We start from the raw sequence: 23,298 nt of genomic DNA, 5'->3' as shown, positions 1-23,298 counted from the left end.
CCTCCCATTACCATTGCTACCACAAGCCACTAAACCAGTTCTGGTAGCTTATACACTCCTGTAAGTGTATAAAGTTATGAGGTTACATGAGTACATGACAAAGGTTAAAGAATAGGTTGGACTAGAGACATTGAAGTAGTTAAATTTGCTAAAGCATTTCTAGTGCAATAAGGGAAATCCTGTTCAGGCTTCACAACTATTTCATTAGTTCTCTTACAGCTCGAGGAAGCTCTTCAGTTTACAGGGGATGGGTAAATAAGTGATACACAACCCAAGCAGACAAATGGAAGTAGTATTTATTTCTGAAGCACTGAACTCACAGTACAATATTGTATTGCAGTAAAAACTATGTAAGTAAATTATATTATTGTAGGTTGGTTAATCATTCACTCAGACCCACAGGGAACAATGGTATCACATAAGAATACTGAAGAAAAATCTGCAGATAACCAAAGGTGCAATTACAAGCAAATTTAAGCAGCATAGTATAAGGTGCTTTGTTTCAGCATTTGTATATTCAGTTTAAACATTAGCAGATAGATTGAAGAAATCCCACTTCTACCCATGATAACAAATGGGCGAATCTAAAACTCATTCACGTGCTAATTGGTAGGAAAGTGCTTTAAGAAAAACGATTCAGGAGGTGAAGATCATCTGTTTTACATAACTCACTGTGCTCCTCGAGTGTACAATTTAATGTTGGGGCTACCATTTACGTTATTATGTATTAATTATAGACAAATTTAATGATATATCAGTGATATATGTGCTAGAATTTATTATAAAACAATATTCTAGTATAGCACTCCGTGATAAGGCTTCACAATCAAACATCGTCTATTAAGCTTACATTTCTGCAATGTATCAAAGTCCAATTATCATTTTACTGCTTTACACACAGTGTCTATTGCACTGTGCACTGTGGGTTTCTTTGAGGTTTCAGTGATGTAACCAAAATGACAGCATCTCTAGAACAGCAGGAAATGGTTTCTAGACAATCAAAAAGGCCATAAAAGAAAAGAAGAGTAAAGGATAAAAAACAAAGTTTTGAAACGATTGTAATAAGAGGCAACAGTGTTTGCAGCAAACGTAGTTTGAGGTGTTTGGCATCACAAAGTGTTTCATCGTTTATGCAGGATGATGTATTTGGAGGAAATCCTATTTCCACGTTAGAAGTAGGGAACCATATACCATAAAATAGCCTTAAGGAATCACTCCCTGCCCCCAGTTTCCAGTTGCTACTAGTTAGTGCTTGACATGCTACAGCATAATGTCTAAACAGATCTTTCAGGTTTCACATACACCGGACACCCACTGAAAGGGACTTGACAAATACTAAAACCTAGTTCCAAACATCGTAATGCACCAGGCACTTCAGAAGGTCATGAAGTAGCTTATTTGTACCAACTCAGCCAACAAGGGAAAATACCTCATTTAAAATTCACTTCAAACCAGATGAAGGCAAGATTATTTCAATAACGTACATTTCAGATCCCTTTTGTGTGGTTAGTCTCACCCTTCTGATTCACTAATGCAGAAAGAACTGGAATTGCAAGAAGCTGGGTAAGGTACAGACGTATTTATCAGATTCTCAACTTGTAATTAAAGTTTACACATCTTCATCTGTTCTGATACTGCAGAATTCCCTCAGTTGCTGCACTGCTTCTAAAGCCATTTAAAGGGTTTTTTACACATAGCACCCAACTGCAGTGTCTAAGCCTACTGACAAGTAACTAACTTAAAATAGATGAATAGTATCTCATTTTAAGCCCATCTTTATCTTTTATGTTTTATACAGGGAAATACCTGATTCAGTTGTGATCTCATCCTATTATCCTCCTAACAGCCTCTTTTCCACTCTTGTTGCACTTCCTTTTATCTGGAGCTTCTGGGAAGTCTGAACACTGGGCCTTGAGTCAAGCAATATAACCAAACACCATTACTCTGCAGAACAGCATTACAGTTTCACTGCAAGCCTGAAAGAGGAGAAGCTACGTTAGGACCTGAAATAATATGAATGATTGACAACTGCTAACCGCTATATGTCACTACTTGTGCTGTGACAGCAACTAACGACCTTATGGCACACAAACATTTTACAGTCCTTCAGTTCTTACAGGATTATATAATATTAGTGTTAACAGTGGATAAAGTATTAACACTCTGAGAAACTTCTGTACTTTCCCTCATATCAGAGTCCCTTGAAAATCAACACTGATTTTAATGAGCTATTCTACCTTTTTAAATGAATACTTGGGAGGAAAGCTGGCTTTGCAGAATGTTTCAGAGAACTACCACAGAACATCAATGTTCCAGCTGCTGAAATACTGACCAGGTAGTGGAGGACAGCATTAAGTGCTCCCACACATGAACAGGACTGTACCTACAGAACAGCTGTGTCATAAATTAGTTGTATTTGTGCTTTTAGTGAAGTCCCATTACCAGCAAGGATACCCTCCTTCAGAATCCAAAATCAACAACTTCAAGCCAGAAGTTGAGACCCAGGAGACGAGCATGACATAAAATCTGTTCTAGAGGAATACTGTGCCAAGTAGTTGATTGTTCCAAGTATTTGATTGTTCTTTTGAGTACATTCCAAAGTTTCTGAAATAGGCTTCAGTTGCACTTGAAAGCTTTTGTGTACAGGTGTGATTTTTTAAGAACAGATTTTAATGGCACAGCAATACTGACAAGCTCTAATGTGTGTGCTGCTCTATCAGGGTAGCTTATTATAGCTGTATCTGATGTCAAGTCCTACGTAATGCCAACACAGTTGAATGAATAACCTTCCGATATACGTAAGGCCCACATTCTTAGCTGCATTCATGAATACTTAAAGCATAACTCATTATCTATGGCTCTCCCAAAACCACAGAAAACATAGTGCACCAGAAGAACCAGAGCAGATGTGCATTCATCATGTCTGCAATGGGCTCCTGGCATCTGTCAGTGATTAGCAAGCGTTGTGCATAAACACTAGCTGCAGTTCTCCTGGAAGCTGTCTCATAAAACAAAAATGAAAACAATCATGGGATTCTCATGCACGTAACACTGGTTAACTGCAGGTCTAAATAAGTCTCACAACATAAGTCCACATTTTTAAATAGGCCTTAAGCTATTATCAGTTCACACTGACGTACACCTACTGCTTACATCAAACAGGACAATCAGAAGACAGGTTAAAAGTTAGACAGTGATGTTTCTGTATAAAAATAATAAAACTTTTAGACAGAAGCCAAAAGATAAATATCTCAGATATCTTCAGTCCTCAATTAGCTCATTAAAACAGAACCTATTCTTTAAAACATATGTTACAAATATGCTACAAGGTGTATCTTACAAAAATGCTACGAATAGGAACCTACTGCCTCCATCATTTGAGAATCTTTCAAATGAACATTGCCAAACAATGAACCTTCACAATTAAGTTTATTTGACAACAGTAACTGAAGACAGAAAGAAAACCCAAACAAATCAGAAAGTGCTTAGCAACTTCCCTCCAGATTAAACCCAGACATCAATTAATTCTCCAAAGCCTTCAGTGCCATTTGGATTAGGGCTCTCACCATGAATTAGCACATAACAGCAATGGATTGTCCTAACTTGGAGTTTCAGTGGTTGATAAAAATTAATAACATCCTCTATCAGAATGCTCAAGTGGTTGTAATTAAAGGAATCGATTCTAACACTGATCTCTGGAATATAATGGGAGAAGGTCTCTTAAAAGAAAGAAAAAATATCTAATTAAAGGAAAACAAAGTGCAAGTTCTTCTGCAATCCCAATAGACTCTTTAAGGTCATCAGTTCAATACTACACATATTGGTCTGTCACAAACCTTCCTTTCAGCCAGTGTAGGTGCATTGACCCCTTTTGATCTAGGTCAGCAGTTCTCAAATTTTAGATCAATTTTTCTTCCCAGGAATACTTAGGAAAATATTTAGGCAGACCCTACACAATTATGTATTATGCATCAATTTGCATAACATACAAAATACATCGTTTGCAGACACATACACATATTCCAATATATACACAGTAACTCTATCAGCACACACACACCCTTCCTTCCCTCTAGGAGAGCTTAGGGAGCTTGGCCTGTAAATAAGGGAAGTGGAGCTGCAAGAGGAAAGGAACTGAAGGTGCAAAATTTCTCTAAGGGTGTCTTTACATGGGTAATGGGGGAAGCAAAGATTGAGAAGGTGCTGCTGCCTCAGAGCCCATCTCTGAGGGTGTCAGTAAGTGGGGAACCATTTGTTCCATATAAAAGATGAGAGAGTGAAAAGAGACACCCATCCCACTGCTTGGGTCTGCAGCATCCAAGCCAAAATCTCCCGCCAGGATCACAAATAGGGCCATAGAGATTTCTCCCAGTGCTATCTAGAAGGGGCACATTCCTCCTGCTCACCTACAGCTCTAGGCTCCTTCCACTGCCACTGCAGCTGCTCCTATACCAAGTTCCTCAACGTGTTCCTTCCTTGAGCTACAGCAAGCCCAGCTCATACTAGTCAGTGGACAAAGAAGTGCTTGGAAGCTTCCAGTGAGGCAATGGGAATGCACTACAAGGAAAGACATGTTAGAAGACAAAATGGTAACAGGAAAAAGAGGCTGTGAGCTACACCATCCCTTCTCTCTACCTCCAGTCTTTAGGGTAGACTTCTCTCAGCATAAGTCACAGCCAGAACTAACTAAACCACTCATGCCTAGGCACTGGGAACGTGACCGTTCTCACACCGAGATCTGCATTTGAGAACTGCTGGTCTAGTTTAACTAGCAGCATGCAGAACTAGAAACCTAACATCGTAATGCCCTCTTAGTGCACAGCAGCATACAAGGAATAAAGTAAAATATGTGCTTCAGTTAGCTCTGGCAAGAGTGTAATGCCATTGCATTTCAGTAGCATGATAATTAGGACTTTAACAAGATGCCTACATGGCTTATAGTATTTCCAAACAAAGAAAATACTACAGTGGCAGAGATGAGGGTAAATCTACACAAGGAAAACAGGCTGCCAACCTACTCCATACAAACAGTTTGCCCAAGACTAGAAGAAATTCAGAGAGCACAACTAAATGCATAGCATTTTACCATTATTAGTGCTTCCACAGGGTCTGTGGACACTGCAGTTATTTCAGTCCAAAAACTGCTGTATGCGGGAAAAGTCATAATTGACAATACAGCAAGAAAATGTAAATGGTGTTTAGGTTATGAAGGTGCTGGGGTGTTCATTTTAAACTTACAAGTACATACTGGGGAATATTTAACAGAATATTAACAGAATATTTCACTTCATGTTTTCCCACAAACTCCCCCTATAACTCAACGCGTTATTTGAGCTTTACCACAAACTTATTAATTGCTGGGAGCTGCAAAGGACCACGTGATATAATCAGCAGAATATCTTCTTTTTTTCAAGTCTGTGTGGGGAAAACCCCAGATGTTCAACAAAACATCACAGTAACACTCATGCCATGCTCAAGTCGTTGGCGTGTTACTGCTGACTTAGTCACAGAGTAACTTGTTTAAATCTTCACGTTCACCCCCTACGATTCTTTCAGTGAATTGATACGTGCACAGATTTTTAATGCAGGTCCAAGCTTAATATTCATTGCACTCATAAGGTGATCCTCCTTCAATAAGAGGAGAGCTTGCCCATCAATTTCTTGTGCTCTAAATTCATCTGCAATATCTTGACAACCTAAAGGCAACAGAAAAAGAATTACTGGGTTAGGAATGTGCATCCCCAGACACAGTGACTGTTCATACTCGAGCTTCACAGTTACACAATTCCCAGCATTTACCTCTTTACCTTGTGGAACCCACAGCATATGAAGGAGTTCAATAAGTTCAATAACAACAAGAACTTCTAAGATAATATGAAAGTCATATTTACCACAGTATCTAATTACACCATAACTACTTATGAATTACTTACTGGAAAATTCAAAGTCCCAGCACAGACAATTTTCTCATTTCATAATGAAGAACAGTTGCCATGTTCTTGCAATTGGAAGAAACAGGTGATATCACACAAATAGCCACTATTCACACAGATACTTTCAAACAATAAAAACGTGCTTATTGTACTGTTAGTCACATCTCAAAGAGAAAATTCACTTACCTTTGTTTTCCAAAAGATATTAACTCCACTGAGATAAACAAAGTGCAATTTTATTTGCAGGCTTAAGCACACCTGTCTCACTAGTACATTTATCAATAGCTCATTTGTCAAACACAACTTTAAGTTGGTTGGATTTTTTCGTTAAATGATAAACTCCTTCTGAACCCAAAGTAGCATGGGTTCAGACTGAGACCTACAACATAATAAAGGGAGCTCTTCATGGATTGGACTGTTCAAAGGAGCTCAATGCCCCTTCCCATTTAACAACACTATGGAAACAAAAAGTTGCTCAAGAGCTGTCTTGTCTGTACCTCTGTTACACAGGCAAACATCTAAATAATGTGAATAAGAACACTCATTGTCCATTGTTTATTTGAAGCTTCATTCTCTGTAGAGAAGCTGACAAAATAAAACTCCAAAATACAAATGTAGCTACGTAACAAAACTTCTGGCAGGCTGTGAATATTTAATATTTTAAATATCTTTCTTTTTTTTAAAAGAGGAACTAGATCTTAATGTGGATAGAGATTTGTAATTGTTATAATTTTTCACTGCATCCATAAAAATATCAAGTATTAAAATTCAATATTAACTAATTTGCAGAATAAAAAGATTCAGCAGCTGATGAAATATTCTACAAGTAATTGTTTCAAAAGAGAACCCACACTTTAAGGATAATATTTTTGATTTCATACTTGCAAATGAATTGTGTTTATAATGTGTTACATTTTTAAGAACATGAACAGTCCTTTATTCTTCTATAGAACTTAGGATCAGGGGGTTAAGGAGTTACCCAAGGCTTTCAAAGAATGAAGACAGTAAATACAGACAGCAGCAATGTAATCACATTCCAGCATCATCAGTAAAACACAGAAATACATTGCCTTAAACCTAAGGAACTCCACTTGTGTCTACAGATATCACCAAAAGTTCCCAGATGCAGATAATGTAACTTAATTGTAATTTCTAAACCACCAGATGAAAGGTTGAATCAAAACATCTGTGATTCAATCTTTTGTGTGACCTATATTAAAAAAATTAACTGGCCGTACACATGCACGTGTCTCAGCAAATAAGGATACATTTCTTAGGTCATTAGCCTAGGGGGATACACAGCAAAATGGTTCAGCATTCCAGAAATCAGTAGAAAATTAGGAAAAAGGCTAAGCTAGGTTTCAGTGTTTAGACATGCAAGTTATATGGGTAAACAACAAAGATTCTCTGTTATTATGGAGACCTGTCTTGTCTTCTGGAAGGGTTACAATATGTGATGACATGGAATGGCATTCCTGGGAAATGGTGGGGTGTAAAACTTTAAGGCTTCTGATAAGCAAGAAATGATAAACAAACAAATGCCAAATAACCTGAAGATGATATAAAGACAAGCACGACTACTGAGCTAAGGAAAATGTGTGTAAATAAAGGCAAACGACATTTTTCTGAGCACAGACTTAGATACTACTTTTTCTGTCTCCTATGTAATCTATATATAAGGAATTCTCCACTTCAGCAAAGCTACGTAAAACAAAACTTAGCTTAAAAGAAGAAACCTGGTTATCCTTCTTTAGTGATTTAAATCATGATGAGCCTTTCAAATTTTTCACTCGCTTAAAATTAAAGGACTCCCTTCTTCCTTTTTCTACTGAATAAGCGGTAAGGAGGGAAGTAAAGAAATAAATGTAAAGGGGAAGAAGTGTGTCTGATCTCTCTACTGACCTCTTGAGAGAAATCAGACTGAAGGGAAGAACACCTCTAGTCTCCATCAGCTGGGGTGCAACAGCAGAAGTGGGACTAGTTCTATCAACACGGGGTTTGTGCTGAAGGAACAAGCAAGAGGAAACAAATCACATTCCAGCCTCTATCACCAACTAACGAGTAGACTCGTGCTGTTACCATACCACCTCCTCCTCAGAGTGATGCTAAAAACCAGGAGTTTTACTGTTAAAAATCTGCGACAAGTAACTGCACATTACATACCAGGCAAAGAATGTATAAAGGCCCAAACTTCATCAACAGTCCATACCGAAGGGTCTGATTGCACCACTGGTAACAAGTTAATGCTCTCTGGCATTTTCCTAATTCTTAGCTCCCTAAGTTCACGCTCTCTCTCTCTCTCACTCTGCCTTCGCAGACGGGTGGTCATTGCAGTAGGAACAGCATCTTCATGAGAAGCCATATCTTCTTCTGCAGACGGATAAGTAACTGGAAGCTGGAAAATACAGTATAAATACACTACACTATTATATTTTATTTGTAATTCCCAGAACAATGCCGTAATTTTAAGCAAATATTCCACAGACCTGTCTAAGAAAATGATCTCGTGGTGCCCCATCAGGGCCACTCGGTCGACGCCCGCGTCGCCCAAGACTTTGGCTATCTGATTTCCGATTCCAACGATTGGTCTTGTCTGATGCAAACAGCCCAAATTTCTTAGTGCAACTAAGGCTGTGCCTAAAGAAGTAAGATATATTCAATAATGCACTAATGGTTTTTTGGACTGAATTCAATTGACTTAGCAATAAAACGACATCGTTGTCTACAGAAATGCTGCCTAATTCTACACAACAGCAGGTGTTGCAAATGTAAGAAAGAAAAGGCCACGTACTCTAACCCCTGGTTTTAAAGCAAGATTATATACATCCAGATCACCCCACCCCCAGCAGACACCCATCCTTCCTGTTCTAAAAAAAATCCATGATAGAAACAACTTTGCATTTTATCACACACTCAAATTCTACTTCTGAAAAACATCCTCTGAGAGCTTAACGTCATCCTTTGCTTTCATTTCCTCTACCTGACAACCAGTCAAATGAAGATGGAGGAAAAAAGCCCAATGCCCTCCTGAATAGAATTTCACTACTGGTGTCCTAACAGCCACCAAAGAAAATATACACATTTCCACTGCTTAAAATGGGAATGTCTGAGGGCAAGTATGAAAAGAGCAGCTGGCACAAGACAAAGATGATTTCCAGGCACACTGACGCAGAATTAAGAGGCAACTTAAATTCATTCCTTACTGAACTATTACCTATTTCTAAAACATCTGGGATTAAATACCAATTTTCCATCTATGATGATGGAACGACTTGCATTCAGACCTTGATTATTACTTGTTTCTATCTTGATCTACACATAATAAAAAAGTACAATAACTCAAAGAGAATGAGATACCTACATTCATTCACCTTTGCCAATGACATGAAGGTAAGTTCAGTGCTTTTTCCCCCGGCACTGCATAAAACTATAAGAAAGCCCACAGACCAGTGTTTTATCTCTGACACTGCCCAGCAGCAAAATACATACAACAAAGACACAGTGACCTGAGGCCCACAAACCACTGTCTAAGTTCCCAAAACCTATAACCAACCCTTTATAAATATCCATCACCAATTCTATAAGCCCATCTGCATTCACTACATCCTCTGAAAAAGCTTCACAATTTACCTATAGGTTTAACTTCCTGAAATATATTCCACAATACCATAGTCATTTGTATCCCACACAGTCTGCTTCTTTATTTTTCAACATATGACACTATATGAGTGCTACTCTATGAACCAGATAATAATAAATAGTAGACAGAGTACCTTTTAGCACAGGACGTAGAACAGAATCGTTTTGATCGTAGAAACTTGTTGGGATATCCCATTTTTCCACAAAATTCACACTTCAGGAGTTCATTTTCCATTTCATCCAGGCCCTCTAAAGGAAGGAGTGAGGCATAAAGAGATCAGATTTAATGACAAAGTTGTGTTCCAATTTTTCATTTCTTATGCAGAAACATACAAGGTCTAAAAATACATCTATTAATTAAGAACGCTGATTAACAGAAAATTATGCCAAACTAAAAAAAATGATGGATTTCACTCTCCATGTAAGACAACTCAAGTAAATTGAACCAACACAAACTTGCACCCATGCAACATGTCAATGAAATACACTGTTAGGAGCAAAACTGGCACAATCTGAAATGGAAGACAAATCAAAAAGCAGCAAAGATTAAAAGGTTGAAATGATTATTGGAATAACACTTCTGATGTACTGGGATTCAAAGGCACAACTGAAGTAAAAAAAACTCCTCCAGCAGTGCCCAAGTGAGGATTATCACGCTGCAAGTCTCCACCTCGTGCCCCGAGTTGAAATTGGAAACATGTCAGATCTGAACAACTTTGCAGCCAAAGCTAAATAAAGAGCAGATTTACCCTGCAAATTAATCACTCTCTCTAAAAAACAAGCAATCAAAAAACCCACAAACTACATAATGTGGGTAAAAGGCAACAACAGCTTAAAGCAATAACTGATGCTAAAAGCCTTTTCTATATTAAGTGTTCCTACCATATAAACGCAATCTAAATCTTTGTTTAGTATCAGAAAATCTCCTCTGCTTGTCTTGTGCACGTGTAGGTACCTCCCAGTACTGGATATCTCCTGGCTCATCTATTGAATAACTGCAAATTGAGTACATAAATCTAACATCAGCTTTCAGGAATGAAAACTGAAAACAGAAACACGAGTGCTTGAGCAATTCCATATAGCAACACACAGACAAGCTGTCTGGTATCTGAGATGCTGCAGTGTTAATCCTGAAAGGTTCTTCAGAACTACTAAAAACAAAACTGAATTAATATCTACTGCACTAAAGGCAAAATAGCTATTGCAACAGAGGTACAAGTCTATTCTAAAAGATACAGAAGAACCCCCAAAACTTCCCTTGCTTCATATAGGATGAAGCAAAATTAACAAAAAAAGTCAGAAAGCTGTGCTCTTAATTAAGAAATCAAGCACTCACTGAGAATTTACTAAGCTATGTGAGCTAAGAGATTGGCAAGTCTCATTTTGTCCAGAATAGCGTAAATCCACTGTACTGTTAAACAACCAAACACATCAAATGAGGTCATGCAATTTATCTGATGTCTTCCCCCCCCCCCTCCCCAAGCTTCTTGCGCTTGATGGTTTCACCTCACTGGACTTGACACCCAAAGAACTAATTAAATGGAAGCCCTCATTGGGAGACCAGGCTGCCATTCAGGTACAGAGGAAAAATAACAGCTTCTGAATTAAATGAGACAAAAGTTTAGTAAAAATTTAGTCACACTCAACGCCCCACTATTAGTATGCCAGATGCTTATTATTTGAGACTTCATATGCCATGCCTATGTGAAAAATGAGGCATGGGCCTCAGATTGTTAATGTTTTACATTAAAAAATGAACACTGTATTAATGCAATCAATTTCTTCACTGCGCTTCAGTACCATTTACCAAGGCAAGAACCACAGTACCTAACAAAACGTCACTGGTACAGGGCATAAGAAAAACTGTTTTAATTAGGTGAGAATGAATAATGCATGCTGTAGGTGGCAGCTGAAGCACAGCTATGGGAACACCTGCTACTGCTCAGCACACAGTCATGACTTTCTCAGCCACAGCCCCAGTGCAGACCTGTGGCCTCATTTTCTACGTGACAGCAGGAGTAGCAGGCTCTGTATCAGTCCCTTCTTACTCTGCTCACTATGGTTTTGATATCAAGGAAGGAAAATAACTATTTTAGACTATGAAACTAAGAGTTGTATTAATACATTGCAACAAATTTTTAGCAGATCACCAAAATTAGCCCCTGGGCAAACACTCAAGATGTGGAAGAGGATACACAGCTGGCAGAAAAACACTGGACTTTCTAGCCTTGGAAGAATTTAAGCAGTGAATTAAAAAATGACTTGGTTTTTCTGGGACAGTCCATGCTTTAATTTCTGTTTACTATCATTTAAGAGGCTGCAATCACTAGGACTTGAATGCTAATAGTGATGCAACACACTTGAAATATTTAATTGCTGAGTTCTAAAGGAATCTACAATGATGAGCACTTCAGATACTGCATAGGAAACTTGGGTATTTTAAGCTCATGAGCTGTGTGAGTTAGAGACCTGCATTCTAGGCAGGACGAGGCACAGCTTCCTGACACTCGTGTGTTTCCACAGCAACTGTTGATATGGTGTGTAGCTCACTATAAACATTTTAAAACAGTTTGTATTGGAGATGGTGTAAAGACTAGAGGAAAATTCCAGATGTAAAGACAAGATGGGTTTCTGAAACAGATACAGACCAGAAGGGAAAAAAAATGGAGATTTAAACAAAAACTACAAACCTTCTGCAATCATATCCTCTATCTCTGTGTCCGATGAGTTGTCTGCATGTTTTGTATTCTGCAAGTCTGATTCAACACACATAACACTCATGATTTGACCCTCCACTAGCAATCTTTTTTCTGCAGGCTGTTCTACCAGCAAAGATGAACGACTTACCTATTGCAATAAAAGCAAAGCAACAATGGTTAAATGAAGAATGAATAGCTGGAAATAGTATTTGTGAGTTAGCAGTTGTAATTGAGATCAGCAGTATCATTTCTATTCTTTTATCAATGAGTCATCAATATATAGCATCAAAGTTCTACACACCTTTTCTCAAACAAATACAGACTCATTTGTCTGCAGAGTTTGCAATTACATTCAACAAAGGAAGAAATATTAAATCTACAGAAAAGAAGGGACAGGAAAAAAAAGAAAAGATTATATTTGTTAATGAGGCAGAAGGTCACATCCTTTAAAAGCGGAGACTCAGTGGTTTAAAACTGGCCATTAGGGGATTCTTAAAAAACACCTTTAAAAATAGTTTATTTTACGAATTAGTAGTTAAAAAAAAAGAAAAAGAAAATCAAAGTAATTTTCACACTTACAGGAAATGGTTCCAACCCCTCCTGAATCACAAAGCCTTCAATAACATGAGTTAGGATCTGTGGCTTAACAATAGCCTGTGGAGGTTTATTTTCTAGACTAGGAATGCTATTGGGCATCGATGTGCTGCTACTCCTTGTTGTTGCAGCTGGAAGCAAAAGAGGCGGTGGTGGGATAGAAGCATGCGAAGGATCAGATGGAGATTTAATTACTGAGGCACTGACTGATGATGTCACTGAAGGCAGTCCTGCGTGATCTGAAAAACAAAGTTTATGATATTTTTTGTGACTTAAGTCTACGTATACACTCAGAATTATGGAAAGAAGAGATATAAACACACCCAGCACTGTACCCAGTGTCCTGTAACACAGACTAAGCTCTGAAGTAACTCAAAACCTGATTTTCCTTGATTGACTAGTTCACAACCAAATGGTTCTCAGGAACACATCATTTTACTTTCCTGAGTTCTAAGCAGAACAGCTATCTTAGTTTTATGTTTGTTCTTACCTGACAAAGGCTCTTCTGAATTAAGTGCATCTCCATTCCCCAAGGTTATTGCTGGTGGAGACAAGGTTGGTGGTGTAGGCGTTCTAGCCATGTTGACACAATCAGACTCTTCAGGCATCTCTTCTTCACATACGTTCTCCACTTGGTAAATCTACATTCAAACAAACTATCACCTTAGAGATATTTCCAATCTACCTCAATACTTAAAAAGAGTCATATAAAAACAGTTGTTTTGTTTTTTAATTACTAGTTTAAGTATTAAAATATACTCATTTAATAAATACTAATTTTCTTCTGCATATGAGACAACAAACTGTGGGCATCATGATGACAATGAAGAGAACAATTACTTGGTTAAAAAGTACAGGATTTTAGGTGAGGCACAGATTCTTCTATCAAATAGATCAGAGAATTTGACTTCTTCTAACAGCAGATCTCTGCAGTTCCCTTATTTTAATTTGCACACACCTCTGTAGCTATTTAAAGACTCCTACAAAACGCAAGCTTTGTTAATTTAATGACAAGCCTGCAATTTGTTCTCTGTCTTACACAGAAGTGTAATCAAAGAGAAGATGGTTTCTGAGCACTTACCACCGGTGTTTCAATTGGTACTGATGGCTGAACTTGAAGATTTACTGCAACAGTCTGAGGTGGTGGAAGAGTTTGAAATGGCAGCTGGACCAAAGCTTCTGCAGCAGGAAGTTCTTCCTCAGAAACTAAAGTGTTTTGAACCAAAACTTGGCCCTGAGATAGAATTTCAGGCTGCACTTGTAAAGACTGTACAGACTGCAATGGCAGTTGTTGTATCTGGGTTGAAGATGTCGACAGATGTGGAGGAGCTGCAAGAGGGATAGGTGTGGACTGCAAGGCTGAATATTGTTGGTGTGGTGTGGAGGACACTATCTGCTGGCCTGGGGAAACCAAGCTGGGCTGATCTACTGGTCCTATGTGTACAGCAGGGGAAGGTGGAAGCGGGAGGTGAGATGGAAGATTAAGTGGCTGTGCAATTGGTCGCACTGGACTGGTAGTAGTTTGTTGAGGGGCAGACTGCTCTGCCTGAAGAGCTGCTGGCACAAGAGAGTTTGCCTGTGACTGGATAAGTGCTTGAGGATGAATAATTATCGTGGGTGACTGACTAGGGGAGTGAGAAGGTGGAGGGGATACCACTACTGACTGCTGAGCTGACTGGGATGGAGTGGGAGATAGTGGTAAAGGTGGAGGATGGATGTGAATAGGTGAGCAATGAGACTGTACGCTGCTAGGAGCTGGAGGAAGACTATGGCTTGGGAGTGGAAGACAGTGTTGTGATGGAGGGGGCTCCTGCCCAGAAGGAGCCTGAAGTGCGATTGGCTGGACTTGCTGCTGCTGTTGCAGTATCAGCTGATGATGGGAAATTTTGGAAGGCGGTGAATGAAGTGGGATTTGCTGATGTTTTACTAGAGAATGGGGCTGTAATGGAGAATATGAAGCTGTGAAGGAAAAAAAAAAAAAAGTGACAATTAATATTCATATCCTTGAGTGCAGGGAATATTATTAAAAAACAAAAGGAAGAAATGAAGTTTTTAATTCCAAGTATGCCCAGCACAACTTTTCCAGACCTCCATATCCCAGCTTAGAAATACCTTATTTGACAGAATATAGTACACAAGAACTTACAGGAATATAACCATTTTGAAAGCAAACTGCAGCAATTATAGCAATGTTTTTTGCACTGTGATTTCAGAACACTGCAGTAACACTCTCCTTTATCAAAGTCCCATGTAATGTCAAATACTAACAAATAAGTAAATTTACTATTAAACATTATACTTTCTTTACAAAACCTAAAAGAACCAGTGCAGAATGCATTAAGACTCTGACAGAATCGTAACATACAAACTACTTCTACAGCTTCGTTCTCATCCTACCTGGTGCTATTAACTGATGTATGCTTGATGTCCGTGTGACTGGTGTATTCCGACACTCTGGTGTTGGGCTGTCACCTTTTCTATTGCTTTCTGAGGATTCTGGCTGGTTGCCCTTGGTGCTGGTTGCAGGTTTATTAGCACACAAAGACAACGACTGAATTTGACTGCTGCTTTTTGGTGGACCGTTCTGTGAACTTGACAATACACCCAACTTCTGACTGCGCAACGTCAAGTTCTGAACCTGAAAATTTAGTAAATCATGAAGACAACCAGGTAAACATCCATGATAAAAGCAGCAAATGAGAACATTCAACTGGTGTAACTTACTTGGATTTCCAAAAGAATTCTAAACAAAATCCATTGCTAAAAACTTTAAAAGAAACTGCTAAGAAAGAAGGGAAGATCTTTCATGAAAGCAAAAATTAGTTGGACAAATGTTTGCTTTTCACAGCAGGAGACAGTGACTAACATTCTGTAAGGTACCATATGTTTTTCCAGATCGTGTATCATTTGAGAAGTGAAATGACAATTCCAGCTCAGCTGAAAGCATGAAGTTATTGAAGGTAATAAGGATGAAAGATAATTACAATGAGATGAAATTTTACACCCAGAATCCCAGTCTTACATATAATCACCTCACCTCTCACCACCAATCACCTCTAAATACACAATGACAGTGAAGAGAGCACACTGCAAATGTACAGAAACAGTATAATTACTGAGTTTTGTAGCTAAGTAAAACTTCAGCATAAAGTTTCCTTACTTCTCAGTTTTAGCACGCACAGTTTGGACACGCCCTTAAGAAATTTACACAAACTCACCTGAGTAGCTGCAGACTGACAGGACGATGAGGAAGATGAAGAGACAACAGGAATGTCAGACTGGACAGCAGCCACAGTGGTAGCAGGGGTAAAGATCAGCTGTTAAGCAAGAAAAAACTCTGGTAATTCCTATGAAATTTCACACACTGAATTTAGGGATAAGTTGGAACAAGACTCCCTAGAAACAGTATTCAATAAAAAAATAAACAGAATCACCACACAGATTTCTCAATGTTGCCCTTTAAGAAATAGAAATGTTACACTTGTAGGAAATGAGAAGAATCTAATGGTTTTCATATGAAAATAAGGAGAATCAAAACTACGCATCCATCTCAAATTCTGGAGAGAATCTTAGTTAAATGCAAGAAAACCAACTCTTGATGTAACCAGTGTATTGGAAAAAGCCCTGGCCTGAAAATGGGTAGACTCCTGTATGTCCCTCTTACATAGCCAGAAAAGAGGCACGTTCTGTTGCTATTTTTCCTATGCTTGACCCATTTAACAATCATAGTAAGACCAGGCTACATAAGCAGACTTCAAATGGAGAACTAAGCTATAGCAAACCTTTTGCTCCTCTGGCTTCTGAAGCGTTCCAGAGTTTGATATTCATACATTAGTAACAGAAATCTCAGTGTTACATGAAACTAAGGAAAATACCAAAATAATTCCTAGAAACAAAGTAAGAATGGAAACAGTATCATTTTGGGACAAAAACAAATCAAGCCATCCATCAATTCTAAGGACTGTAACCAAAACCTACCATCTGTGCTCGGAGATACATCTGAGCCTGGCTTGCACTCAGGGTAGGAGAGGTACTCCCTAGCAACATAGTCTGCTGGGTAATACTGCTGCTGGTGGTGTTGGAGGTCTGTGAACGGCTTATTATCTGTGCAGGTGTAGGAGAGGTGGAGAGGTTAATCTAAGGAAACAAAAATATTGCTTCTGTCATGGAAATTCAATCATGCTAGGATTTAAAGCCAGAAAGCCTTTGACAAAAATGGCAGGGTCAGTTGAAACCTCTGAACTGTAAAGATACCAAAAACATATTGAGCCATACATTAAAAAACTGGTTTCTGGTGAGACTGTACATTTTCATTCTCAAACTACAAGGAATATTTAGCAGTACATAATAACAAGCATTAACAAATATAAATGATGTTACATAAACTGAAAAAAAAATATACCCCGTAGAAATATATACTTATACAATATATAGCATAAGCTCGTCATTTTTTAAGAAAAACATTCAAATACTATTGAAATATCTTGTGTTATCTGACTGGACTGACAGCTTCTGAGATGCTTATTACAAAACTTGACCAGGATGCCTACTTATGCTGCCATACACACTCTGATTTCTCATACAGACACTAAAAAGTGACTGGAAAATACAGCTCTCTATAATTTGATATTAAACGCTCACAGAAAATTTCTTTTTGGCATCAAGCAAAAGCTGGTTTGTTTTTCTAACACATCTAACAGAGTTAAGTGCCCAGCTCTTTTAGATCACTTTAAGATTTCCTTGAAAATCCAAAAAACTTCCCCTTAAATTTAATGAACAAATCATTTTACTTCTAACAATGTAAGCCAAAGCAACACTATGAGAGCTTAAGAAAGCCATACAGTTACATCACTGAAGCTATGCACTGAAGCCATGAACAGCTTGAGGGCATGATTAATAAGCAGGATGTCTGCAGGACTAACAAAGTCCTAGTCAAGGCAATTGCAAAACTGTACATAGGAGACTTTGCACATCTGAAGATGTTGGTTAAAGAAATACAGTGTGAACTAAACACAGTGCTGCTAACAACAAACCCGAGCACATGATTAGAACATGGATAAAGTAAGTTAAAGTGCATAAAAGATGCATGGTAAGAAATGATAATAGAACAATGAAAGCTACGTACACTTTAACCAATTTCCTATGTGAGAAATGACTTGGATTCATTACATTCAGTGCTCTGTACTCAGTGATATACACAGTTATGATTTCAATCTACAGCTGTGCCCTGACCAAATAAACTAATGTGGAAAAAATCCAGCAAGAAATGAGAGCTCAGGGAGCGATTCCTGCAGCAGTCTGAACAGTCTCTAATGCCTGTTGAGTGCACAGCTGCCCCTCAGGGTACCAAGAGTGGGCTGGAACCCGGAAAGCCTCCAACACCAACCAGCAACAACAGCTCGCACCAGGCTGAGTGGCAGACACTGGTAGTGCAGCCAACACTTACTGCAGTCATCATTCTGCTATTCAGCGATCCTGTAGTACTCTGCTTAACCACACAGATTTAAATACTGAAGTATTTTCTGTGTTGCCAAATAGTTATAGAATAACCAACAAGGGTTGAGATGGATGGAGGGCTTTGTTCAGTTACGTACCGAGGTCTGCGACATGCTTGACTGCTGAGTGACACTCCCAGTGGGGGAAGTACATTGCCTCCCACCTGACAGGCTTGCCTAGATAGCAAGAATAGGCGTCAATACTGAAATCAAAGAGTGTTTAAGTGATGTTCATAATATTGCATAAACGGTCAGAAAAACTCCTCTCTATCACTAACTTTCTCTGAGTTAGCAGCAGGAATACTGCTCAGAGGAACTGGTTTTCAAAGTGAACTCCATGCTCTGAGCTGTTATCTGCAAGGTGTCAAGTGCCTTAAACCCCTTCCAGCTTTCAGGCAGACTCTCACGGATCAAGACCTGAACAAAAACTACCAGAGGCAAAGTTTATCAAACTGCTTACAACGGAGCTAACAGATCAGCTCATCACCTATGGCGTTCAGAGCTTATATTATGACATCATTAAAAACTGTTGTTATTAGAGCTCGTGTTGTAATTTTTATTATGATTAGAAGCCTCTAAAATTGAAATAAGTTTAATAAACGCTGCAAGGAACATTCTCATATCTTCCAGAATTATAATTAATGTACACACAACAAGTATCTACAGCAGTACACCATTCCCGACCTTCAGCTGAATACACAGACAGTGGTTTAGATATGGATATTTTAATAGACTGCATACCAAAACTTCTTAGCCTTCCCCAAGCTAAATCTCTTCACTGTGCCTTTGTAATAGCATACATATACATCCATCACAAAAAATAAATCGATATATTATCTGGACCTACTGGAAAAGGTATGTAATTAGAAGCCAAGAACACATCCTACTTCTGACAATAAATGAAGTCAGCTGAGGTCAAAGAAAGTCTTTCCACTGCTTGAGTTTTCAGAACAGGCCTAATCCAGTGTTCTGTGGCAATTTAAAGCTTTGCTTGAGAAATGTAATGTACCATTGTCATTTACTACCTATATTTCCACATGTGCAGTTAAAACTGAATTTTGCCTTTACTTACAACACAGTCAGACGCGTGGCAAGTCACACCAACATACCAGATGTTCACTACTTGAACCTGACTCCACTGAAGCACATGGCTATTCACTGCTTTCCCCATTAACTTTCACAAAAAGATAATGGGAAGAAGACTGAAGTAGTCTGTTTTTAATACATATATCTTTTCCTGTTTGATGATTTACATGATGCATTATAATGTATGCAGTAAAGCATGGAATGGACGCCCACTGGAGCACCTACAAGGCTGACTAAATCCTCCAAATAGTTTGGAGGAAGATACAATTCAATAGAACAAAGCCATTAAAATATAACACTGAATTATTGTGAGACATTAAAAGCTCAGGCACTTAACCTGTTATTATGTTTGATAATGCTCTAGAATTGTAGTCCTACTCCAGAAAGTAGTAAACCACTACTGTTCAGCAATCTTCACTCTCACCTGTGGTACGGTTGCCAGACTCTGAAACTGGGTACTGCTTAAGTGCTGCTGCTGCAAAGCAGCAGTCTGCAGCATTAGATGCTGCTGCTGGGCTGCGTACATCTGCTGGAGGTACTGAGCAGCTGAGCTAGGAGGACGATGCAAGGCCTGCTGAATAACCTGTGATGAATCAGTAGGTAATTATTACAATTATAAAGTACACACTGTGCTGACACGATGCTGAAGTTTACCTGTGTGACGAAATAAAGCCAAATAATGCCTTTTCACATTAATTAGATAATACTGAATTTGCTCCATCACCACTTTTCTCAAGAAAGTTACCAAACACAGTCACTATAAATACACCCAGGTTTACAAACAAAGCCTGAGCAATCCACTGTTGTAATGTCACAAATGATACTGTACATGTCTTACACTCTCAGATCACTTCCTACACAATGTTCCATCTTCTGGAAGATGCGTATAGTATGTGAGATCCATTATCAAACCCAGCAGAAAGCGCTGTACAGAATTCCAGGCTATCTTATTTAAAGATCAGTAAAATAGAGGTGGATCCAAGGAGAAGAGTTGCACACACGAGGATATCTCTGGATCCCAATAGTCAACGTAAGTCAAATAAACACCTTTATGTTTTAGTATTTTATGCTAATAATCCGTATCCTTATGGAACACTGACAAAACCAAAGTTTCACATCAGATTTTTCTCTCATTATTTGGAAGGCAGGCCTATACCCTGCCCTATCCTTAAGTGGTCTGAGATAATTTACTAAACAGTAATGAAACAGCATGAAAACATTAAGCCAGACATTGAGAAAGGAGACGGCAATTAAGAATGGAAAGTTAATTTTGTGCACTTATTTTGTGTAAAGTATTGTGCAAAATTTTGAGAGCATTGTACAGGACAGGAAACAGCATTTGGTGTCCCAGTACCTGGACAGCATGTCTGTCAGAGCCACTGTAGACAGAGATCTGCGGGAGCTGCGTCCGGGACGTGGAGGTGGTAGTAATGGTGGTTGTAGATGCAGAACATGTTGTTGTGCTTGGCTCATTCTCCATAGCTGAGCAGTGTTTGTCCAGCCTGCTAGAATTGAAATGGAAGCAGTTCACTAACAAAAGCCAGTCACAACAGTCACAGAAAAAAAATACCTAAAAGCACCTCTGACAACTTTTTCCTAACCTAACAGAACTGCCTTCTATGGCAGAATACAATCTCTCTCCCAAAATACTCTCATTACAACCAAAATGATTCTCATATCTCAATGGATGAAGGTTGTTCATCTTAGCTTACTTTTCAGTTTTAATATTATGGTTAACTGGAAATGTTTTGTTACCAAAGCAAAATCAATGATTCAGATGTGTGGTCCCCAACAGACCTCATGCCCACCACTGCATGGATATCTGCTGTCTTTGACACTGAAGGTTTGTGGCAATGAAGTTTGCTTTCAAAGCACAGACCCTACCACTAAAAGTGAAGGGAAGTAAGGCTTTGTTGTTAGATATTCAGACCCGTTGTGTATTTCAGATGCCATTTATCCACCTGCAGGAGAGCACAAGCTAGCACAGACAAATGAACCATTTCAGTCATAACAAGAACAACATCACTTCTGAAACCACTTCAAATGACTTTCACACAATGCTAATGTAAAGTACCTTGAAAAAATTATGTCTCCTCCAGAGGGCATTAAAGACACATCGAAATATTTACACCTATAACTTGTCTAGCTTGTTTCAGCAGTTACACAACTGTTTAAACTAGCCTAACAACATCAGATGTCTTTACCTCTTAGCCACATTTAAAGCTTATTACTGAGATAAGCAATGTATCTCTCTGCAGTAGCTGAACCAGAAGCCCACCCCAGCTGAAGGCTGAAACAACACTGAGCTGCCTCAATGCTGACGCCATCCAAAGCTTCTCCCCACATAAAGCGAAAGGCAGGAAGCTTAAGAAAACTGACAAAATACACTTTTTAAAGTAAAAAACCCAGCGTGCATTAACAATTTGACAGATCTCTTATAACAGAAAGCATGAAAAGCATTGTGGCATTCTCACTTACAGCAAGGAGAAGTACATCAAAGCAATGCTGTATGTGTAACCATAACCAGTTCTTAGATACAACTAAATACAGTCTTCTGAAATTGGTCGTTAACTCCTCAGAAACATCAAAAAGGCCAAATTCCCAGCTTACAGAGTTTGATAAACGAGCTGGGACTGTTCACAACACTGTGTGCAGCTGATCCTCAAAGGTGTTCACTTAAAGCTAAGCGTTAGAATACACACAGCTCTGGCTTTGAACAATCACTGTGCATATAAAAGCAGTCCAAGATACAAAGCACAGCAGAAAACTGCATTTAAAAGTATTTATTCAAACAGCGACTATATTAAAGAGCACGAAACTTCAAGTTACACCACGTATAATGGAAATATTCAGATGCTTTTGTTCTCTCCCTGTTCTGAGACTTAAAGACCAAATATCCAAAGGAAGGAAGGCCATAAGCATCTGCTGCTGCACACCATGACACCACCAGCACAGTGCACATCTATGTAAGGCACCACTCCCACCTGAGAAACTTCAGCTTTCTGTAAGCCACACAGTAAAAGCCAACGCTGGATCTGCAGTTACCACGGGGAAACCAGTAGGTTTATTCACATTTAAAATATTTACTCGTTTCATTCATCACCTCTCCCTAGAATTCCTACCCATGTGGGGCACAAAAAAAAAGTGATCCCCCATAATCCCCATAAATGTAACCTCTAAGAGCAGTTCTATGTGAACCTGGGAGACACTAGAATACAATCTCAGCTCCCCACTTCAGCTACACTACAAACCACCTTCAGCCAAACCGTGGAGTTACAAGGGGGTGGTTCTGTTTTCAATAGATCACAGAATTATCAAGGTTGGAAAAGACCTAGAAGATCATCTAGTCCAACCATTACCAATACTTCCAGGCTAAATCATATTCCTCAGCACCACATCTAAACGTTTCTTGAGCACTCCCATGGTTGGTGACTCCACCACCTCCCTGGGCAGTGCATAATAGATAAGAAAAGTGCATTTCAATAGATAAGAAATAGGCTTTTTTGCTGCGTGCCACCCAGCCCACCCTGAGGCACCGACCCCAGAGCACAGACAGAGCCATGAGGCAGCCCTGAGGGGAGGGCACTGCCCGCTACACGCCACGGCCTCGCCCAGCACAACCGGCTGCAGGCTGACAGAGGGGCGGGGGGAGGCCCCCATCCCGGTCCTGCCCGCGGCCGAGCGCTGTCAGGGCGCGGGTCCCCGCCTACGCGCCCCGCCCCACCGCAGCCCGGCCCGGGCCTGCCGCTGCCGCTCCCCCTCCTCCGCCACACTCGCCTCGGCCGAGCCGCTCACTCCGCTTCCGCCATCTTCTCGCCTCCCTCAAGGGGGCGGAGCTGCGCAGGCGCGCTG

The 23,298-nt window shown here is 39.4% G+C and overlaps 1 protein-coding gene across 7 annotated transcripts; it reads right to left on the bottom strand.

Annotated features, from left to right (window-relative positions):
- Positions 1-280: 280 nt before the first annotated feature.
- Positions 281-23,298, bottom strand: PHC3 (polyhomeotic homolog 3). Of its 7 annotated transcripts, XR_001557303.2 has the most exons (16): positions 23,224-23,298; positions 20,801-20,948; positions 19,871-20,029; positions 18,460-18,537; positions 16,844-17,002; positions 16,084-16,182; positions 15,263-15,503; positions 13,947-14,824; positions 13,356-13,506; positions 12,851-13,104; positions 12,263-12,419; positions 9,707-9,821; positions 8,420-8,570; positions 8,097-8,328; positions 7,836-7,936; positions 5,585-5,696 (listed from the first exon to the last, which is right to left on the bottom strand). XR_001557303.2 is itself a non-coding variant. In XM_015871965.2 (15 exons), exons 2-15 carry the CDS (start codon positions 20,924-20,926, stop codon positions 5,542-5,544), a joined length of 2,955 nt encoding a protein of 984 aa, XP_015727451.1. In that variant the 5' UTR covers positions 20,927-20,948; positions 23,224-23,298; the 3' UTR covers positions 281-5,541. The 7 variants fall into 7 exon arrangements, 6 of the variants coding, with proteins under 6 accessions (XP_015727451.1, XP_015727453.1, XP_015727452.1 ...); XM_015871965.2 differs by lacking the exon at positions 7,836-7,936 and having other exon boundaries at positions 281-5,696; XM_015871967.2 differs by lacking the exon at positions 7,836-7,936 and having other exon boundaries at positions 281-5,696; positions 16,844-16,969.

This window comes from Coturnix japonica, chromosome 9, assembly GCF_001577835.2.
Source record: "Coturnix japonica isolate 7356 chromosome 9, Coturnix japonica 2.1, whole genome shotgun sequence".
Taxonomy (NCBI): domain Eukaryota; kingdom Metazoa; phylum Chordata; class Aves; order Galliformes; family Phasianidae; genus Coturnix; species Coturnix japonica.
The sequence above is the reverse complement of the archived record's forward strand: the minus strand, read 5'-3'. Positions and strand labels throughout refer to the sequence as shown.